This window comes from Aquila chrysaetos, chromosome 13, assembly GCF_900496995.4.
Source record: "Aquila chrysaetos chrysaetos chromosome 13, bAquChr1.4, whole genome shotgun sequence".
Lineage (NCBI taxonomy): Eukaryota > Metazoa > Chordata > Aves > Accipitriformes > Accipitridae > Aquila > Aquila chrysaetos.
The window spans coordinates 14,146,076-14,168,500 of NC_044016.1; the positions used below are offsets into that span (position 1 = coordinate 14,146,076).

Genomic DNA, 22,425 nt, shown 5'->3' on the forward strand with positions numbered 1-22,425 from the left:
TCTAAGAATGAGACAGCAGTTTTGGGGTCCATTTTCCTAGCAATGCGCACATCTGTGGTACAGCAAGATGGGAAAGTGACATGAGCAATTTGGCAGAGGGAGAAGGACCTCAAAAAAATGCGCCCTCTCTCTTAGATGCTGTTTTGGTCAATCCTTCTCTCTCTGCTTATGACTAATGCTATTGGCTATTGAGGAGATAAGCAAGGAAGAAAGGCTTATGTTTCACTCCTATCTTTCCATGGGGAATCTGAGACTCTCCTTTGACAAACACATGAAAATATAAGCAGCCTAACTGACAAGGAGGGAGACTGGAATCTTTCCTGCCCCAAATTTTCTTGAAACAGAGAACACAGTTATAATATGTGCTTCATCGTAATTAACTTCACATAACCCTATGTGAAAGTACATTAGAAGGAAGGAGTTTTCACTGTAGGATGGAATTTCTCAGCAGAGGGAGTTGGTTTTTTTCAAATGTGTCTGATCGTTGTTACCACAATGCTGTTTTTCGGTAGAGATGGAGATGTTCTACTGTGGTGGCAGGCTAGCAGCATGAAATGCATACCAAAATACATCTGGCACTCCATTCCTTTAAAAAAATAAAACCTTAAATTTCCTCTTACATATTAATAAACTATAAACCTACCTAAATTTTTATAAACCTCATTTTACATACCAATGATTTCCAACTGAAAGAGAAGAAATGAATTGTGATAAACAAGCTACTATGTGAATCCACTTTTGCTATTTCTTCCATGCTGAAACACAAGTATGATTAATGTTGAACTGAGTATACCCACTCTTCCCAAAAGTGAGAAACAGAAGTTATATATTGTTCCACAGTCAGTTTTTCCTCTGAAATGTACTTTGGGCATGTGCGTTCTAGCTTTGGTCCTTGGTATAGCCAGCAAACAATTTGAAATATTTGGCGACAGATCTCTTACTGAAATGTGTGCATTGATATCAATGGAAGTGCAAGCATTTTCTCTCTGGAAAAATTGATGTTGTGTTACTGTCATTTACTGGAGAAGCAGAGGACTATGAAAAGGGTGTTTATGACTTTTGGTTATTTCCCAATGTATATTACTCAGAGTGCTTATTCACGTCATGATATGAAATACTTTATAGTAAGAGCCTTATGCCTTTCTATACAAAGTCATTAAAGCCATCTCAGACCCTCAAGAGATTAACCTATCAACCTTTTAACCTTTGATTTTTGCGACTTGCACAAGAGTAGCCAATTTCTGTCCATTTTCACTGTCTAATTGGAAGCAATCATTTTAAATATTTAGTAGAAAACTAAAATGCTCTAAAGCTTGCATTTCTGTGGTCAGTATATTCACGTGTTTTTGCAGAGGTACAAATGATGATACTGGAGATGATGAACTAGTGACAACTTCCAGAGCCCAAATTATGTACCTGGAAAATTACCAGGTTTATGTACCTGGAAAATTACCAGCCTTAATTACCCCAGGGTGTTACTGCTGACATTGTCAATCATTTGTAGAACTAAGCTACTACAACTCATGTTTGCACATCTCAAGCCATTATTTTTTTTTCACAAAAAATAATCAACTAGGAGGAAAATACTTTTGTCCAAAAAACAGAATATAAATTCCCCCCCCCCCCCCCCAAATGTCTTGAGAAAACAATTTATTGTCTTGCAATGATAAATGTGCGGTCATCATTTGCCTACACTGAATTCACATTACAATTATCTTCCAAGTATTTGAGGTTCTTTGATTACAAATAAAAGAACAGTCTTCCATTCTGTGTCTGAAGACTGCTCCAATTGCAGAGTATTCTTTCAGTGGGTAAAGGTAAGCAATGTGACTTATATATGAAGAATTTGGTCACAGGAGGACTTGGAAGGAGCAAAACCATTTCTGCGAACCCGTTTCCTTGAATTTCCTCTGAGAAAGAACTGTTCCTAAGCATTAGCATAGCATAGCACTGTGTTGTGGATTTTTTAAATATAGACAGTGATTGCTTTTGTTTTGCCAAAGTCAAAACACAATTTCCATTCAACTGTAGTTATCAGGCTTGCTGTATCTTGTGAAATGTGAGTTATTTCCAAGGGTGCAAGTACACTAGAAATTGAATAGGGGATTTTTTTTTTTTTTTGCTTTTATTTCCTTCCTTTCAAAAATGTATCTTTGGATTTGTAAGGCTTCTTTGCCTACATTTGATTCACAAAAAGCCCTAAACGAGAATCGCATTCATGCTTTGATGCACGACTTTGAGCGTGCTGTACATTTTGTTGTACTAAGAAATGAATGCTTATGAAAAGATTACAGCATTGTATCTCTGTATTCACCAGTGTAACACATGCTTCTGATAACAGCAGGGGTTAGGAAGAACAAGCTACATGGGATCGCAGATGAAGGAAGGGGCACTTCATGATGAACTGCCCCATTTCTACTGCTGAATCAGTGTTTCTTTTTTTATATATAGTTAAAGTGTAGGCATGAAATTGTGGAAACACTGGCTTTTCTAATTGGCAGAATAAATCAGCTCTTAAAACAGCAAACAGTAAAAACAACACTATAATTAAGTTAGCATTTAAAACACAATGCAGATAACCAGAACCTAATTCCTGGAATCACTACTTTCGCCTAGTAGTATTTTAAAGAATTAAAGTTGCATAAAGAGAATCCTGTCTGTTGGATAACAGGATTAGCAGCGTATTACCTCATGAATTACGTATTCTGGATTTGAGATCTGGAATTCATACTTAAAGTGCTTCTGTGTATGATTACTGTCAAGTAGGTTGTTTATTTTTTGTAAGCTGTGATTGCAGAGCAATAGTTCTTAACAATTTTAGTACATAATGCAGTAGGGAAGGCACCTTCAGAAAGTGCTTAGGCAGTGTAACTGGAAAGATCCAGCGTCTGGGGAAAATGCTTTGTGATAATTCTGTTCGGTTTTGTGCTTTTTGCTTTTCTCGTCTGTATATTGTTTCTCCAGTGTTTCAAATTTCTGTCTTGGTAGACTAAGGGTCTTCCTCAAATTAAGTCAAAGTCATTCTTAGTATGATTATAAGATAGATATTATTATTTTTTTAATACTACTTTTGAAATAACACTTAATGTCACTTGTTCCCTTGCTACAAACTGGTAGGAAAAAACAATTACATTTGGTTACTTAAAATATTCATAACCCAAGTGGAGGAGAAATAATGAAACAGTCTTCCTTTCTCAGCTTATTTCATAAGGTGGTCCATCCTGGGTGAAAAGGTTCTTTATAGTCTTATGCACTATGATAAGCTGGGAGTTACTAGGATTAAACACCTCTGCTATTGCCTGTCTGCCTTTATTTTCCACATGTTTAAATGACATTATCTTGAAGCATATTTATAGTTTAGAAAAAGGGCACCTTTCACCCACTAGTATTGCTAATGACTCCATTAATATAAAAGAGAAAGATGAATATCAGATAACTAAGTTTCCTATCAGCAGAACTAAAAACCAGCACATGCAACACATGAACAGCTGGAAGAGGACTGGAGTGTTATTAAGGATGTGGTTTCTGTCCTGGCTTGAAGAACTCTTAAGGGAAAAAATAATAATATGTTGCTGGGGAATAATATGTAAACTTGAAATAATTCTGTAGCTGGCACCATCCCTTAGCAGTGGACTTTTTCTGATTTAGCCTTAAATGGTTTTACAGTGGGAAATTTTATAGTCTCCTAGTACCTCTAAACAGGGAAAAACACTTGATCGGTGGTATGGTTGGAAAAGCAACTTCTAATGTGAGGAAATTTCTTTTTACAGCTTACTCATTTTTATTTGAGTTCCAATAAATATGTTGTAGAAAGAGCATATGAGCATCTTGGGCAGTTTCTGCCATCGGTGCATCAATTTCTCCACAATAATAAACTTCTAACCATCTTGTTAGTACTGAACTTGCATTTACTGTAATTTACTTGCATCACATCACCAAAACCCCTCGTTAGTGATGATGTCTGTCCATTTCTGTTTAAAGTGGAGTAATCCACTTCTTCACTAGCACTTCATCGGCCCTAAGGGGAGAATCATTCTGTATCCTGGAGTTTCCTTTCTCCTGAAGAAGTGCAAGTACAGATTACCACCTTGCACAGAATCATTTGTTGTAAGAACTTATTTATAAACCAAGTGACCACTGGTGCCAGTTTTGCTGAAATTTGAGCCCAATTATTTAAATTCCCGGAGGCATTGTAAAACTTCGCAGGTAAAACTGAAAATCCGAAGGTTTTTTTCTGTTCTGTTGAACACCAAGACATTTGTGGTTTTTAAATAAGCTCTGTTGCCCTCAAGCTGCATTGGAGGTTGATTGGCATGCAGACCTTTTGTAAAACACGCCTTTTTGAATGCTGCATGACTGCCTTTTTAATTGGAAGCAAGGGCTTTCTTCCTTAGTTGCCTTAATTAAAAGCAAAGTTTCCCACAGAATTGGCCGGTGTGTGTTCATGCATAAACGTTGGTCAGAATCCTGCCAAATCAGGCTGTAATTATTTTCTGGAAGAAATCTCTGTCTCCTCAGTTCTAAAATCTGAATATTTGTGTATCAGAGTATGTAAGAGCTTAAATTGTGTAACAATGGCACCTTAATTAGTAGTCTCTGCTAGATCCTAGAATCTTTTCACTATGTCTACTTATTAAACAGTTCTTTCCCTAGCTTTTTATTTATGAATATACTCAGGTCTTTCTAAAAGATGTTTGGCAACTCTAGATGATATTTCAGTATCTACAGCAATAAAAGCTAAGAGAGAGAGATGCAAAAAACAGAGGATGTTTTTATATTATGATATAACAGAGGGATATTACTCTACAAATATAACAGATCTTTCTTCACTTCTTCGCCTGGTTTTATTAATAGGTTATCAATATGGTAATGTCCTGGAGTTAACAGCTGTTGGCATTGCATTAAGAGTGTCTGTAAAGTATTCTTCAAAAATACGCTGTTTAACAGCCTCCAGGTACATTTGCCTGTTCCTCAGTTCCCTTTAGGAAGATATTCTTTCTTGCACTCGGCTGTCTGTGGAACTGAGTATTTTGGGACAATCATGGCTAAGCATAGTTTTTCTAGATTTGGCATATAAAGTTATGCCAAAAGCATAGCACCTCTGAGTAAGAGTGACAATGTTATTACTGTAGTATCTGAGTATAAAAAGTATGGATTTTTGTTTGTTCACTTTGATCTTTTTGGGGATGGCTGGAAGTGCTGCGTAATATATCTTCTCCATATTTCAAGAGGGAAGAAGCCCCATCCTTTTTGTTTAACCTGATAATTCAGCTTATGTTGAGGATTCCTCAGGAAATGCAGTTGTGCTCTTGGCGATAGGTTGTTGGGGTTTTTTTTCTGTGTAGCTGGGCTTATAAATGGAATGAGTCCTTGTCTCAAGAGTTATTCAGGTGTTTTTACCTCCATGAATGCAGTCTCTGGGTTTTCTTGGGAACATCCAGGTTCCTGAAATGTTATTTCACTGGAATGTCAAAAAAATAAACAAACTTGTACTAACAAAAATAACTTTACTGTAAAGATAAAAATTGAACAGATTATAGAGTACTGTGATCTTCTCTTACTTTATAACAGTACCAAATATATTCAGGTGTCAGGAAACAGTAGACTGTCACAGTAGTTAATTTTCATACAACCAGTTTAAAACTTGCCTGGAGGACTGGTGACCTAAATGTATTTTTATATATGATAATTTTTATGTGAAAAAAGAGAGGAAAAGAGGGCTGGAACAGGAGGTTGCAACTAAAATACTGGTGGCTTTAGATAGGTTTTTGCATTACAGAACTTTTATCAGTGGGAAGTTATTGATACCTGTATTGGTATATGTTTTTTTATTTTAATGAGATTTGGTTAAGGATGAAGACTTGGACAAATGTAAATGTAAACTAGATACAGGAATTACTGCTGCATATTGGATTGAAGTTTCTAAATAGTTTGAGGTATTTAAAATGGCTTGTCTTTGTTTCTATCAGTGATTGAACTAGACCTTCAGACTGGTAAAGATGACTCCTCAAAATGAAACACTAGTTTGAAGGTGTAATGACCATTTTTTCAGAAAGAGATGTGCAGCTGTTCTTCCTCATGTCCTTTTAATCTCTTTAACACTATTTTGAAGAATAGCAAAATGCCTGGAGAATTCTTTGTGTAAGTGATGCCAGTGGGGACCCCCATAAGAATCGCGATTTGGAACTGGGGCAAGAATAACTGACCCATTGTAATTATTGTACACTTATCTCACTTGCAGAATTGAGACTCTGCAGGATTGTGTACATTTACCCAGAACTGCACATAGTGTTGCTAAATGTCTCTTCCTTAAGACCTCTGTGTACTACAGCCAATATGATGTCTTACCCAAATTTTTGAGCAAGTCTATGAGATTGCTAGTAACATCATCTTGGATCTTATAGATCAGCAGCGAATTTTCTTGCAGTTTTTTTAACTTGTTAGGAGAATGTTTAGTTACTGAAGTTATAGTGCTTCGAAAAAGAACATGGCTATAATATGACAACTGTAGGGTTTTAAAGCCAAAGAGGGTGAGATTTCTGTCCTTGGCGGGGGGGGGGGAAGCAAACGGAATTTAATTGAAACAGCAGGGTGAAGTCTATATTAGCTATTGGCCTAGTCTTGATTCCTTAGCAATTATATAAATATAACCGTGTGTTCAGTTGAATGACTCATGATTTATTATATAGGAGAGAATAATTAAGATTTCTGGATGTTACACTTTTCAATATACACTGTCAATTTCAAACTGAGAATCCACCTCAAAATTCTCAGAAAAAGAATTATCTAGTTTTATAAAGCTTTTTCAAATGGGAATAGTAATAGAATTATGCTGATACTATTTGTATTTTTTTCTGCAGAGCTAAACCTCCATGTTAAATGATGCCATATGTTAAAAGCAAAATGAAAAAACCCACTTCTTGAAACATGAATTATGAATTAGTTCCATTTTTATATTTTCTTGCAGAAGAGGATAATTAAGCAAAGAGAATGAGTGCAGTTAAGAGCATACTATAGTGTGCTGTATATTTTCAGGACCAGTGATGATTCTCATGCTCATTTCATGAGAAATCTTTCCAATCTCTGCATTTCTGCTATGTTCGTTGTTGTAGCTGAACGGTAGCATCTTAGCCTTCAGGGTGAGCATCAGAAAATAGGGCTTTTATGGATAAAGACAATACTCTAATGCACTGTGGTTCTTTTGTTTTCCAGAATCATGCAGCCATACAGCAAGAACAATAATGGTAAGTATAGCGGAGATTATAGGTATCTATCTATAGATATGACTTTTCCTTTGAAATCAAAGTGGATATACTACTATCCTAAGCCTTTGGCATGTTTTTTTATGAAGTCCAGTATCACTGTAGAGATAAAATGAGTCTGTATGTCACTGCATTTCATGGGAAATCTTGGAAAAAAATGGGAGGTTGAATAGCTTAAGAAGTGCCGGTGCTGTCAGTTTGAATGGGTGGAAAATCCAGTTACAATTCTGTGTGTTATGTTTTTAAGTGATTTTTGATTATGCCAAACTAATGTTGGTAAAATCTCTTGCATTCTATGTGTATCACATGTGTCAGAGCACATTTAAAGTTCAAAACAATAGCTGAGTAGTTTCTTGCATCACGTTCCTGTGAGGCTGGTTTCTGACTTTACCTTGAGTTTGATAGTTTGGGTTCCGGAAATAAAGAAGTGTTTAAACAGGCAGATGCATCTTCAAAAATAAGATTTAAAAGTTTTATTTATAAAAATGTCATGGACTTAGTGTCTATCTTGGGTTTTTATAGAGTGAGAAATTTTATCAGTCTCTTTCTGTTTCAAACTCCTAATAAAAGTTAGATAAGGACTGAACAAATATTCACATAAAGAAAACCTTTCTCTGACTGGGAACGATTCATTCCTGTCCTGCAGATGTTTGGGGGGAGGGCTATCCACTTTTGGAAAAAGACTGATTTTTGAGGTGAGTTTTGAAATTTTAGAATAAAACCCAACAAAACATGATGTGAGCTTGTTTGTTTTCATTCCTACAGTTTTCAGGGTGTCCCTTTAAGCTTATTACTTCTTCTGTATGTACAGCATTTGTGGGACATGTAAATTCCCACACAGATGCTTGATTCAACAGGGACAAAGGGTAGATACAGTTCATTGCCTGTATCATCAATAGTCATTAATAATCCAGTGCAAATGGATAATAAATAGGTAGGGACTACAGATGACAAGACTTCAAAACAGTAGAGAGAGATCTGGAAAAAGTGATGTTTCTGTTTTCTACTGGATGTGATGTAATCCTTGTTTGTCATGAATTTGGTCTAAATAGACCCATTTCAAAATAAGATGCTTAGTTATTCAAGTGTATTCCTCTGCTATAAAATTCTGGAAGGGATTAACAAATTTTTCAATATTTTTCCAATTCTGCATTGGTGGTGGGAAAAGAGCTAGAGGTTAATGCTGAAGCTGGTGAAAAATTCACTCTTCATTTCCCTTTATTTTTTTTCCTATTAATTTTACTCTAAAGATAACATGTTTTGTCAGTCTCTCTTTTCCATTAATGTATCAAGCCAGCTCTAAAAACTGACCCAAAGAAATGGGGGTTTTGCCTATACAAATGTGTCCTCACACCAAAACGTGGCCAAACTTTAAAAAGATAAGAGAAAGGTTTTTAAATAAGTTGAGTTCTTGAGGTTTCTGTGTTGTGAACCTATCCAGACCTCTCTGCTGACAGCTCAGACTAATGTTCTATAGTCAGCGTGGAGTAATTGTCCATTGCACTTAAATAAGAGGAGAATTAAAAATAAGTATACTGTTTAGTGTGAAAAGGTCATAACAATATGTCCACTATTCTCTGCAATTAAATCATAACTGAATGTCTAATGGAAAATTTCTTATTCTCTAATGAGTAGGTCGAAAGTAAAGCCAGAAAATATACTATTCCTTGCCTTAGAAACAGTATGAGATTATCTATTCAACAGAGACATAGTAAAGCAATACTGCTGAGATCCACTGCTGAGTACTGCAATTAATAATTACCCTGAAATAAAGTCCCCTTTTTTCTCACTGATTATGGTTAATACTGTAACAGATAAAAAGTTAAAGCATGATCTCTAGTCAATCGGAATGTGAGAGGTAGAGCATATGAATGAAAAAATGGAAAAAATTAGGCAAATATTTAGAGGGACTACAAAGATAGATTTACAGCCCTATGTGCAACAACTAAATTAACCATAAACTTTGTTTGTCCCTAAGACAAAGGAAAATAGTTTAGCTCTGAGAAACAGTTATATGTGACTCACTCAAATTTGATGTCTTGTTGCTCTTTTTGTTGTTGTTTGGTTTTGTTACATCATATCTAAGGAATCATAGAGGAGATTGTTCAGTTATTTGCGCTAAAATACTGAACACTGGAATTTTTCATCAAATGCATAAAATTTGTCCCACTGGAGGGAGCAAATGGTGTGGATCAGGGTTTGTTGAAAGTTGTGGCATAATGTGAATATAATGCATTGAATATGAGTGTAAGAATTGTACAGAAGAAATGGGGCCCTTGTTTATTATTTTTGGCTGTTATGTTTTTATGACACGATTTAAGAGATCCATTTTGTGTTCTCTTCTGCTAGTCTTTGTGGATGCTACCAGCCACTTCCTTACTCAGTGACTGTGGAATTGGTCCCCTAATTAGAGGGTACTCCCATGAATGTGTGCGTTTTAGGAATATTACAGAAATGCTATCAGTAATGTGGAATACTGGTATTATTTTACCAAGAAAATAGTATTTCTGCCTAAGAAAACATGATGTTGCATCCATGTGAGAGAAAAGAAGCAAACTTTCATCTTTGTATGTCTTCTTTTGTATCTGTTTTAATCAAAGTGTTATTAATTATTTCTGCTGATAATCAGTTATATGGGAAACAAGATTTGCATTTACAAGATGAATATATTCGTCATGAGATATTATTCCAAAATGTTACCTACAGATGATATACAGAACATTATTTTCACTCTCTCCTTTTCATATATCAGAAGGCAGCTTCTCTCATTAGATCTGAGTATTTGTTCTCGTTGCACAATTATTCCAGGTAAAGGTTTAGTGGAAAATTAATGCATCGTTTTATGTTTAGTGTGATCTGCATTAAAATGAATGCAGACATACTGCAGTTAGCTCTAATATATAATGACTGGTGAGTAAATCTAAGAACCTTGGTACCAGCAAGGTGATATAAACCTTGTTTTTTTCTGCTTCGATTTAGATTAGCAGCAGGACCAAACTTATTCAGTGACTTTTATTTAAAAAGACAGGCAGAGTAAGGACCTATGAAGTGAGAAGTATGGATTTTTAAAGCTTAGATTGATGCCATACTTGGATGAAAAAATAAGTCTCATATCTCATTGGTTGGGATGCTGGGGTTTTGCTCAGAAAACGTGAATTCTCTCCTAAAAACAATGGGTTTCTGTTGTGGAACTGCTTAGTTCATGGCATTGATTCATGCCTCAATTTCTCTTTGTATAAAATGGCATTAGCAATAGTTAATTTAGTTTTTAAAGAGCTTTAAGACCTGTGGATAAAACATGTCAGTGCGCACAGGGTGTTTTCTGACCCCCAGGTACTGGTTGAGGAAGACTAGCTGGTTTTTGAGAAGGGTGCTATGTGTAGGCTGCCCTTTACAGCAGAATTAGTTAACAGAACGATGCTTATTCTCAGGCAAATATCTTTCCTTTTTATTATGATTTCAGCATGCTGCTCCCCATGTTCATCTGACTAATGGTAAGGCCTTGCAAGCCAGTGCAAGTGCCTTTAAGACAAGCACCATTCCAGTGATCAAGAGACAGAGGCAAAATTGGCTTGATACTTCAGATGATGGTTTCTTTATAGCTACAGAAGAGACCAGGTAAGAGAAATGAAATCTAAGCAGGGAATGAGGCTTCACTGCGTACATGTTATTGATCCACTATTTGAGTAACAGGTTTTGACATTATTGCTTGAGGTTGCGTTACAGTGAAGAGCAATGTTACATCAAAACATACATGCAACTTTGCATCTCTTGCATACTAATATTATCAGTATTTCACTAATAAGACTTATTCAGTCAGGGCTACTCCTCTGTGGCAAAGATTAGAACTTTTTAATTGTTACTAACTGTAGGTCATATACAATGACGTTTAAGGCACCTCTGATCATTCAGCAAAATGTAAATGCCTCCACAATGTAGGTTATACTCTAAAATTTTCAGAACTTGAAAAATACATAGCACACAATAGAGAAAAATACAGTAGATAGCATCTTTTCCAGGCTAGAAATTGATTTCCTTTAAAAGCAACTAAGATGATCATCTTTTTCAGTCTTTCATCTACAAATTAATTGGTGAAATTTAATGAGCTTTTGCTTTTCCCAGTAGAGCTTGATATCATGGAAGAGTCACTAGTTTTCTGGAGGCTCCTCTGTTCTTTTCTTCCTCTGTTAAGATCTGGCCATTCCCTGATTTCAGTCAGACTAAGATAAGGAGTTACAGGCTATTTTTGTAAGCTGTGGTTGCTCATCCTGTTACTTAAAAACCTTTAAAATCTTGCTTAAGCAAGGGGATTATTATGGCAAGTAACATCAGACTGCTCCTCACTTCTGTGATTATTTCACAAGCCTAGAAAAGCTGGTAGTTGAACAAAAATGTAAATAATAAAATGAGGGAAGAGAAAGAATATACGTAAATATAGAGCTAACCAAGGAAAATGTGCATATTTAGTCCTGTTTATGGCAGATTCAGCTAGAGAAGTCAAAATACTAGTATGTGAAAATTTGGTGGTTATTTCAAGATCAATTAAATATGGCATTTCATTTTTCTTTTGTATGAGGAATGAGACAATTCAGGGAGAGTGATAGGAAGATGATGAGCTCTTAGGCTTCTCATATCTAGCCCAGATTGATAGCATTCACTAGTTTGAGAGTTGTTTGATGCAAAGAGCTTAGTAGTATCAGACTAATCCCTAGTGATTATGCCCTCAAAGTGAGACTGGTAACCTTTCAAAGTTTTAGAATTTTCAGATTTCTTTTTTTTCAGTTATCATAGAGAAGTGCCTGTGAAAGGATGAGATGAGTCCTACGCTGGCAGCATTTGTGTCTCCCCACTCATCTCAGAGGTAGCCTAGAGAACTGGCCTAGACTAGATGTTGAAATTCTAGGTGATCGAAGTATGGTGAGATGAGTCCTGCCTTTGCAAATCACTTATCCGTGATAGCCCTGCCTGTTCCCATCCTAGGAAATCCCCCACCCCTCTCCCCTGGCTGCAGAATCCATACCCGGGCCAGGCAGCAAGGCAGAACTTGCACTGTCTCCCCCTCTGCACCCGTGGTGGTGGGTAAACAAGGGGCTTAGTCCTCAGGACTCTGTGCCTGGTGCTCTTCTCCAAATCATTAAAAAGAGTAATGTTTGAAATCTCCTGGTATGGGTAACATAGGGCAGTTAGACTTCATCGATACTCCCTCAAACAAGGAGGTGCCTGAAAACGTCATCGTGCTGCGTCACTCTGGCCAGTGCTGAGGAAGCACAGCAGGGAATGCTCAATGACCAGCGTGGGTTGGGTCCCCCCAGTACAGCCGTTCCCAGTCGGACAAGAGCTAACCCTGCAGGTCCTATGCCGGTACATATGCATGCACCTTCCTTCTGTGATAGCAACATACAAGGAGTGTTAGTGCCTCACTCACATTAATCTTCAAAACTATAACTAGTAGGAGAGAGCAACTTTTTATCCTTTGAAACTCCGTTTCACATGAGATCTGTTCCTTCTCTCTCGCAGGCTGGGCCTTTTTCCTTTTTTTTTCTGTTTTTTGGGGGGGGGGGGGAGGGGGAGGAGGGGGGGGGGGGGGGGGGGGGGTGGGGGAGGGGGAGGGGGGAGGGGGAGGGGGGAAGGGGGGGGGGGGGGAGGGGGGAAGGGGGGAAGGGGGGGAAAGGGGAAGGGGGGGGGGGGGGGGAAAGGGGGAAAGGGGGGAAAGGGGGGGAGGCAAGGGGGGAAGGGAAAGGGGGGGGAAAGGGGGGCAGGGTTTGGAATACCGTTTTGGAATTGGAACCTTTTGTTGTCCCTTTTTCCCTTTTTTCCTTTTTCCCTTTTTTCCTTTTTCCCTTTTTTTCCTTTTTCCCTTTTTTTCTTTCTTTTTTTCTTTTTTTTTTTTTCTTTCTCTGTCCCCATCCCATCCCCATTGATTCCTTCCCTACCTCAGGCATGCTTTCTCCTTTCTAACTTTTTCTTTGATACTTTGATTCCCTCTACCTTTACTCCAAGATTATTTAGAAGAGACGGTGTAGCTTGTTCTCCTCTCGGCTCTCACTTGCCTCCAGCCTTTACAGCTTGAAGTGGAAAGCATTGCCTGGTTCTGCTGCTAGGAGTGCACTGATGCCCAAGATGACAATTAAATGCTCTGCTCTTTGGGGGAAGAAGGAGGAAGAGGGAATACACACTAGTCCCTGACAGCCAGCCTGCCCTGTGGTAGGAGTTCATGTAGCTGAGCACGGCTGTGATGGAGTTGAATGCAATATAATTGCAATGGGAAGAGAGATCTAGGGAGGAGACATTTGTGAAAAAGCAGCACACAACTTATCCAGTCCTGCCATAGAATGAAAAAAAATTAAAATAAAAAAATCAGTTGCCAGTTTGCAGCCATATAGGTGTTTAAATATATTCTGAACACTTAGTTCAGAAATAATCACCCCATTTGAAGCAAGGTAACAACTCCTTCTTTAGGGCACTTCTTCCATGCTGCATCAGGATCTGGTCTGTTTTACCATGTGTATTTCTTCATTAAAAATACATGCAAGACAGACACATGCTAATTACAGCAAAAGGGAAAATATTTTTCAGTAGATTGTTTTGTTTGCAACAGTCCATAACAGTTTTCATTTCTCCATCCTAAAACATTTTTTTTGTGTGCAGTGAATTAAGGTTTAAGATGCATATTTCTATAAAACATCAAGTAGGGAGTCTAGAGGGTGAATTTTCTCAGACGTTTAGCTAACAAAATTATACTACAGTAGTCAGTTGATATAATCTGAGAAAAAAATGTAATATTATTGCTGCTAAACTAAATGAGGTGCTAGTCTACTTCATGCTAACCAAGCCAAAGAAGCACATGAGCATTCTGAATTTTATTATCCATCAATAGGTAAGGTGAATATATGTATTTATGCCTATAGCTCCATTTTAGAAGATATTTTAAAATAAGAAATTGCTATCATCCTCCCCCCCCCCCCGAATTTAAGCAGCAATCATATTTCTGTAAAGTTAACTATTGTATATCTAATTGCTCACAGATTCAAGATACTTGTAGCAATGGATGAGTAGGGAGCTGAATATTCAGAGCAGTGAAAATAATTGTGGAAATCATATATCATCTAAGCCTTCCAAGGTAAACCCTTAGAGTTACCCTAGAATTTTAGGATGGTGCCCTTCACTCCTCACTCAGGCCACAGTTCAACAATGCCTGCAGGTATGCTTAAAATTTAGTGTGAGCATATGTATCACTGAAACAAAAAGACTGGAGTTTACATCTGAAGTTCAGCGTATTTTAGGTGCTGATCTGCTCTTCAGAGTAGAACAGGAATGTACTTTTTATCAGTTGTAATGTGCATTCTCATAAATTTCAGCTTTTTTTTTTTTTTTTTGAAGTTGTAGCTATTTAAATGCAGTTTTGTCCCCTGTTGTGTATCAGTATCTGCACATCTGCGGGAAAATGCCAGCATAATTCCCATTTGTATTCCCCTCTCTCCAAGCCCAGAGGCCTCTGCAAAGCTGGGTTGGACGTTAGCATGGTGCTGAGCCCCAGTCGTTACAGCCGCTGGCCAGTTTGGGGAAGGGACAGAGCGAGTTTGCATCTGCCTACATATTAGTGCCATGAATGAACCACCCATACAAATTTTTTGATTGATCTATATCTATATATATATCCACACGTAGATTCCCTTGAATACCCATAAGCATGCTCAGTGAATTTTGCCAATAAATATAGAGGTCCCCAGTTTTACTATTTCATCTGCAGTGACAAGCTGCACTCTCCATTCAAAAACCTTCCTGATGCCTGTGGGAGTCCAGCTCACCTGGGATTTCCACACCTCTGTTCAGTCACAGGCTCACAGCAGGGATTAATCTAAGCAGAAAACCAGGAGACAGTTCAAGAACACTTAACCTTGACATTACATCATAATTTTATGTTGACCTTTGCTGGATTTAACATTTTTGTATTTTAATTTATTCTTACCCTTTTTGAATGAAAAAGGAATTATCATTCCGTATTGCAAAATAACTTGCTCAAAATTTTATTCTAAAGTGCAAATCTGTTTACACAGTTCATTGAAAAATCACTCTTTAAAAGGGCTTACATTTATCACTGCTCACCAAGGGAGTTTCCTTATTTCTTTTTAATATACTTAAATACTAGCTGCTAGGATTCTCCTAGCACTAAGTGCATGCTTTAGGATCAGCCAAAAGTCTCATAACTATAAAAGAATTTTATTCAGGACATTGGACTAAATCACCTTCACTATAAGGAAGCTTTTGGGGTTTCATTCCCCTTTTGTTGACTAGCTGTGATGTGGATTCTATTGTAGGCCCTGTTAGAGGTTAATGCAGAAATTAAATTCTTTATACTGAATCACCATTCTGGGAGTTAAATAATAATTTTAAAAGTGGGATGACAGTTCATATCATAGTCTCCAGAAGTTTAATAAAAAGTGTAATATATCAGCTTAATATCTGTTGAGTTATATAAGACATAATCATAATCTATGAATAAAATCAGTAATATAGCTGTTGAATGTCAAGAGAAATATATCTATTGATTAAAACTTTTCTTACCAATTCTAGGTATGCAGTGTGCATACAGTTCCTATACACATGCTCTGTCCGTAACAGAATGCACATGCATGCTAATGACCGTACTTGTATAGGGACAGCTAAAACACTGAGTGGAAAATGAAATTATTTTTTTTTTCAGCATTTGCTTTATAAGAAATGTGTGGAAATGTTTGGCTGCATGGGTTATAGCAGCAGATTCCATGTGCTTTCCTTTCATGGGCCAAAAAGCATATTTGCATATAGAACTGCAGTTGAATGACTCGATGCTTGTTTCCTTTCAGTGCTGAAGCAGTTAGAAACCTTCTCACGGTAAGTGCAACTCCATTGGGAATGAGTTAACTGCAACTGCTAAAATTAGAACGTGATCTTTAGCTGTTACCAGCAGACATTGCTTCCTTTTTGCTGATAAAATGATTTGAGAGGCATCCCTATGGCAGCTTTATATAGGCAATTTTCATATTCTTCACTTCATGTTCTGTCTCCAAAAGGAAAAGCTTCCCTTGATTTGTTGAGGTGCTACGTAAAGATATCACAATCGCTGTGATAATTACCTGATACCACTCATTTTTATTTATGCATGTCTCATAGCACACACAAAAAGCTTAAAAACCAAAGTTGCATGTTGAGAAAGAAGAGAATGTGAGGCTGACAACCAACTTCAGCAAAATGTTGAGTCTTGCCTTGCCGTCTGGTTCTCTTGCAGAAGTGGGGGAGAGTCATGCTAGTGCTCACAGCCCTTCGTGCGCCTGCATATAATACCGCTAGCACTCTCTGCATTGTAGCTTTATCAGTGGAAACCCTAACCTGTACCTTTAAAACTTGGGTGAACCAAACCCAGTATTAAGAGCTGTGAATGAGCTGCCCTTGACCCTTCTCCCTCCCGCATGTGTTTTAATCAATGCTTAGACAAGGTCAGGCACGGTGTTTGTGTTACCCCTTGTAGCACATTGCTGGGAGAAAAGGGAAAAGTGGAGGAGTAAGTCTCCAGTGCCCGGGTCTGATACACAGTGCACAGGTGCAGGTCTAGATCAGAGTCAGAGTTCCAGCGCTAACTGCTCTGCTCCTTCTTCCTCTTCACATGTGCAATTCCTATCACAGAAATGTTCACAGGCGTGTTTACTCTTTCAGTTGTCCCCAACTGTGCAAAAAAATTTGTGCACCAAAGAAAGTAGTTTTAATATACACTTTGCTTTATATAAAGATGAGGCAATTTGATTTGAATTGGGATCCTGGTTTTGAACTTCACCATACTTGGATAGAGGGCATAGTGCAATTTCATTTCTTACCTGCATGGCACTGTGGCCATTAAACCCCGACCCTGTAACCGACTGCATGAAGATGCCTGGCTGCACCCTTGGAGCGTCACCTGCAAGCCTGAGAATGTGATGCACCAGCTACTACCCTCTAACCAAAAATCAGCCTCTAAGGATGTAATTTTCTGGTTCCTTTACTTCTGCTGTATTGTATAGTTGTCATATATCTTGAAAAGCAGGGATTACAGAATATATCCCTTAGAATTATGTCTAGTCCTCACTGATAGGATTGCAAATTGACTTACTGATTGACTGCAGCTGAGTACAAGTGAGCTGACAACCACATCCAGTCACTGTGACAATACTGCATATGGGGAATTTGGGGAGGAACTGTCCTTGCTACAGTTTAGGAGCAGTCCTACTTGGCTAGCTGCTGTTCAAAGTTGTTATATACTCACGAGAGGGAATAATAGTTTCGGTGAGCTGTTATCTTGACCTTATTTAGTGTGGACTATTCATGAATGCTGCGCACTGTTCACACCTCATAAATGATACTTCTCTGAGCTCTAGCTGAGGTACTGCGATACAGAATCACAACCAGTGGTATAGAAACTAGATCATAATCCTTGCCATTTGTTTCTCATTGAGCAGCTTTCATGGGCCCACAGATACTTTCTTTCACTATTTATCTACATGAGTTTTTCCTCTGGCTCCTTTTACAGTACCTACTAAGTCCAAGTAACACTACTGTGATAATGCAAAAGTTTGTTTTTAAAAGCAGGATCATTCCATGAAGCTAAAATCAACTAATTTGAAGAATGTGAATATTTTTTAAACTTATAAAAGGAATAATAGATATATACATGGAAAACATGTACATTACAAAACCCAAAGTTCAGTTGTGCAATTAGTTAGAGCTGATAGGTTTGAAGAGCATCTGGTATTAAGAGTTTTGCTTTATCAGTCTTCAGAACAAATTAAATACAACCATTCTGGTTTGGAGCTATGTATTAATCTCACGGTTTAAGATGAAGTTTCAGTGACATTGTAGTAAGCTGCTCACCCTATTTAAAGCTACATGGTAAGGGAAAGATGTTGCAGTGGTTGGAGTGCTTACCTAGGACTTGGGAAAACGCGATTCAGTTCTCTGCTCCCTCACAGACTTCCCATGAGACCTCAAGCAGGTCTTTTAAGTCTGTGTCTCCAAGCATTTCGATGCCTCACTCCTCATATCAAAATTAACAAGGTGCCATACTTTGTTGAAGATTTGGAGGCAATTGTCAATGTACCCTCTGTTCTTTGCCTGAAGAATCAGATGAAGAGTACTTTATTCTTTCACAGGGCTGTTGTACATGGAACAGGTCAGAAGCCTTACAGGGAATCTTCTTTCGGAGAAAATTCTTTACCTATCTTGGTAATAAAATCTCACGGTAATGCCACCCACAGGAGTCCAGAAGCTGTTGACTGAAACTGGATGATTTGTTAGTTTCAGAGGTGTCTCCACGGATGAGCAGGTGAAAATTAATTAGTGCAGAGCTTCGGTGATGACCGCAAGGAGACTGAGGTTAAGAACAGATGGTTGTAAATGACCTAGTTACTGCTGCCTGAAGAGTCACGCTGTTGGATCTTGTAAAATGATCTTGTCTGATCCTGCCCTGTTGTAAGCAGAAATTCAAATATGCTGCCTCTCTATGGTGGCTAAATACCAAAGTATATTTTGCAATTGCATCTTAGGTAGGAGCTTGAATGTAGTTAATTCACGTGACGCAGCTAAAGAACAGTGACACATTTAGAGTTGTTACTCAACCAGTTGCAATCTTCGCTGCACTCTTCGACAACAGTCATTTCACATCCAGACAGTAGCTGCAGAAGTAGCCAGAGCATTTTATATTTGGGAAGGGAAATATTATTTCTGAAATGAGACTTTTTGCAAAATTTTATTGCCTTGGGAAGCTTGGGGGGAAAAACCAAAAGAACTTAAATGAAACAACGGGGATGATAATAAATGCATTAAAGATTGTCTTAAACACAGATGATGGTGGAGAAGCTCTGGTATAAGTACTTAACTTTTCCAGAAACCTCATTCACTTTGTTAGACCTTCCAGACCCAATTCAGCAAAGCTCTTAAATGCATGCCTGACTCCCACTGAGTGCGGTCTGTCAGCTAGAGTACATCATGTAGTCAGTAATACACCTTATATGTCAGATGTTAAATTGGGATGTCATGCAATTCTTTTAACCTGTTTTCTTACAGTTCTTCACAAATTTTGAATTTCCTGCAGTACGTTTGGCCATTTCAAAAGGTTTTCCTTCAGAAGCTGTCTTTTGTGTTTGTGCAGAGGATTTGATGTAGCTGAACCCAGTCCTCTTTACAGGATGTTTTAACTGAAGGTCTTAGGGCTTAGAGTTTTGTTAGCTTGCTGCTCAGCTTTTTCCTAAATCCACATACCCAGTGGGAATGTGTCATCTTGTAATATTTGGTTGTCTTCTATTGTGGGAGTTAAAACCAATTTGGTTTTGAACAAGAAGAAATTCTTCTATAAAGAAACATCTTTGTATGGGAAGCCAATTTCTTTTTCGAAGCCTTGGGAAACATACAAAATAGCAACAACAACAACAAAAATGCTAACTTGTCAGACCAGCATAGGCTTCTGCATATTTAAGTATCAAAGAAAAGATAAAGACAATATTAATTATACAGTTGTTACCTATAGCAAGGCTAGAGTAATACTAGTTTAGGACTAAAATTAGTCCATTCTCACCATTCCTGTGCCTAAACCACAGAGGTTTATCACATTAAATCTTAGCTATTGATGATTGTAATCCTCAAAAACTGCACAGTATCGGTCTTAAGAGATCTTTTTCCCTTTTTACAATTTCTGTGCCACGTGAGCAATAGTAATTAGTAGAAGCTAGACACAGGGTTAAAAATTACTTCATCTGAAGGCAGAGAAATACACAGCAATAATGTGCATGTAGATATAGAAACTAGGTAAGTCCTGTGGTGAACACACTGTTGCTAAAGTTAAATAGCAAAGAAGGTGATAAAACTCTACTGTGGTGAATATGTTAAAAAATGTAATGTTAGTGATCCTCAGAGTCTTAAAATTCACATAGAACTGCCCACTAACTTTCATTTATAAGTTGTCCTGTATCAGATTCTTCATTTCAAACTACAGATAGAGGACTTAATTCTGAGCTAGTCTATATTTCAGTGTATGTATTTAATAATTTATTCTTACTATTTTCCTCTGATTTTTTTTTTAAACTCATTAAGATCTTTTAAATGCATGACCCTCTGGCATTAAAGTAAGTAAGGCTGTGGAAAAACAAATGTTAGTTGGTCTCTTGTGAAAAAGCTTGCATAAGTAACTACCTAGGCATTTTAAAGTAAAATGCCAAGGAGAACATAATGGCTGTGACTCTGCAAGCCAATCACAGAGATAACTATCGGTTCTTGTCAAACATTTAAGGAGCCATGGCTGGCTGTTTTTCTTACTTGTGCTATGGATAGAGGCTAAAACATTTACCTGACAATATAAGATAGAAGTGTTGTTCTAGTGGAAAAAGCACAGACCTGAACTTTAAAATTCCCCCATTTCCTCTATTACTTCATGTGAGACACCAGACAAGCCATTTAACCTCTGAGTAGCTCCACCTTTTTGTCTGTTAGCTTGAATAATATTGATGTATACCTACTCTTAAGGATGCTGTGCGGTTTTTAATTAAGCTGTCCAGCAAGCACTATGAGATACTGACATGAAAAGTGCTGGCTGTAAGAGTGGAGAGCAGGATGAGTGGCAGAAAATGAACTCGAATAGACCTTTGTTAACATGAATATTAAAAAAAAATAAAAAATACAGTCTTTGAAATGAAGCTGACCTTAGAAATTAGCATCAAGTCATTCTGTGGCAAAGCTTTCCTCTGTTGGTGCCACAGTACAGACCTCTAATCCATATTCTGCATCAGAGCTTCTGTGTGTAGTCAGTGCTGATTATGCAAGAGATTGATGGTGTGGAGCAGAGCCCCAGGGGATGGTTTCGTGAGGGAACTTTTGCTCTCTGACTGTTTCTGGTAAGACTGATTAATTTTGATTTTCAGCCCTTGCTTAATAGCAGGTAGCCAGAATGCCAAGAAACTTCTCCAAATATACTCTATTGGTACATACATTATTCCACGAAAAGTATATGCATAATTGATAAAGAGGAAAAATATTGTCAATTTTTTGAGCCTCAGGTACTATTATAAGCTATAATACTATAAACACAGTGTCCAGGCCAAAAACCTCAGATGAAACCTACCCTGAAGTAATCAAACAAGGTAAGGAAAGAAAGAAAGAAACAGAAACAGTAATAAAAAGCCATACAAAAAGTTTTGTGTTGAAAGAGTTCTCCTAATAAATAAAATACTGAAATAGTTAAGATGGGGTGTTTAAAGTGTGTCAAAGTTGGAAACAACGACAAAAGTAAATGATCTCCCTGCCCCACCCCCAAAAATGGAGCATATAATAGAAAGTTTTCTCTTAGCTTGCACTTAAATAAATACATTTAGTTGAAAATTTTCAAAAATATTGTGTCAATATAGTATTTAATGTTGTTGGGGAAATGGCGCTTAATGCTTGTAGCCCAAGGCCAGAAACAGAAGTTGTATATTCTGAATATTTTCGTCATCTTAAAGTCTGGGATAATGCTAGAATTGTGAATTAATATGCAAGATGTTTAGGTAGTAGTTGAAAGCAACATTGCGTTCCACTCTTAGCCAGCTCTGATACATCTTTTCTCCAATTTCTTGCCTGTCTCAGGAAAAAATATATGCTGCCATGTGGGTAATATTTTCATCTAATAGCGGGTGATGTTTAGTCATATACAGAGTGGCCATCCTTCTGCAGAATGACTAGATGTAATGAAAATTCCTCTTGGTAGAGTATAAAGTTGTGTAGGAATTCACCCACACCCTGCTGATATAGCTAGGAAGAATAAAGGAGTTGCTTTGAGGTCTTCTGCTGTTTGTGCCTCTAAGCTGTAAAAGGCTTTCTGGCTTCTTGGATTCCCAGGGTGCTTGCCTCTGTATTGACAAATCTGCAGTGATCTTGTGTGTGCGTTCATGGGGAGGAGAGGTTAAGCAACTCTTTCTTTAACAGAGCAGGCTTCGTGCCTTACAACCTCTGAAGTAGATGGTAGCTAAGGAGAGGCTAATGAATTTCAGATAAGGTGCAGAGCAGCTGTCCCATAGCTCAGGTTACAAGTCTGTTGAAGCCTGGGCCGTTGTTTTGTTTTAAGGGGTATGAATAATTTACTTTTTACCCATTCCGTCCAGCTACCTTTGCTAGGATTTACTGGTTCTAA

General features: G+C 37.7%; 1 protein-coding gene across 3 annotated transcripts in view; it reads left to right on the forward strand.

Annotated features, from left to right (window-relative positions):
* MTA3 (metastasis associated 1 family member 3) overlaps window positions 1–22,425 on the forward strand; it is a 228,288-nt gene that overhangs the window by 106,832 nt on the left and 99,031 nt on the right. For 2 of the 3 annotated variants that reach the window (XM_030035048.2, XM_030035050.2), the window contains exons 17-18: window positions 7,213–7,244; window positions 10,726–10,880. In XM_030035048.2, the coding sequence (XP_029890908.1) occupies window positions 7,213–7,244; window positions 10,726–10,880 (187 nt within the window). Of the gene's footprint in view, window positions 1–7,212; window positions 7,245–10,725; window positions 10,881–16,108; window positions 16,137–22,425 lie in introns of all 3 variants that reach the window. The other variant, XM_030035049.2, reaches the window with a different exon arrangement.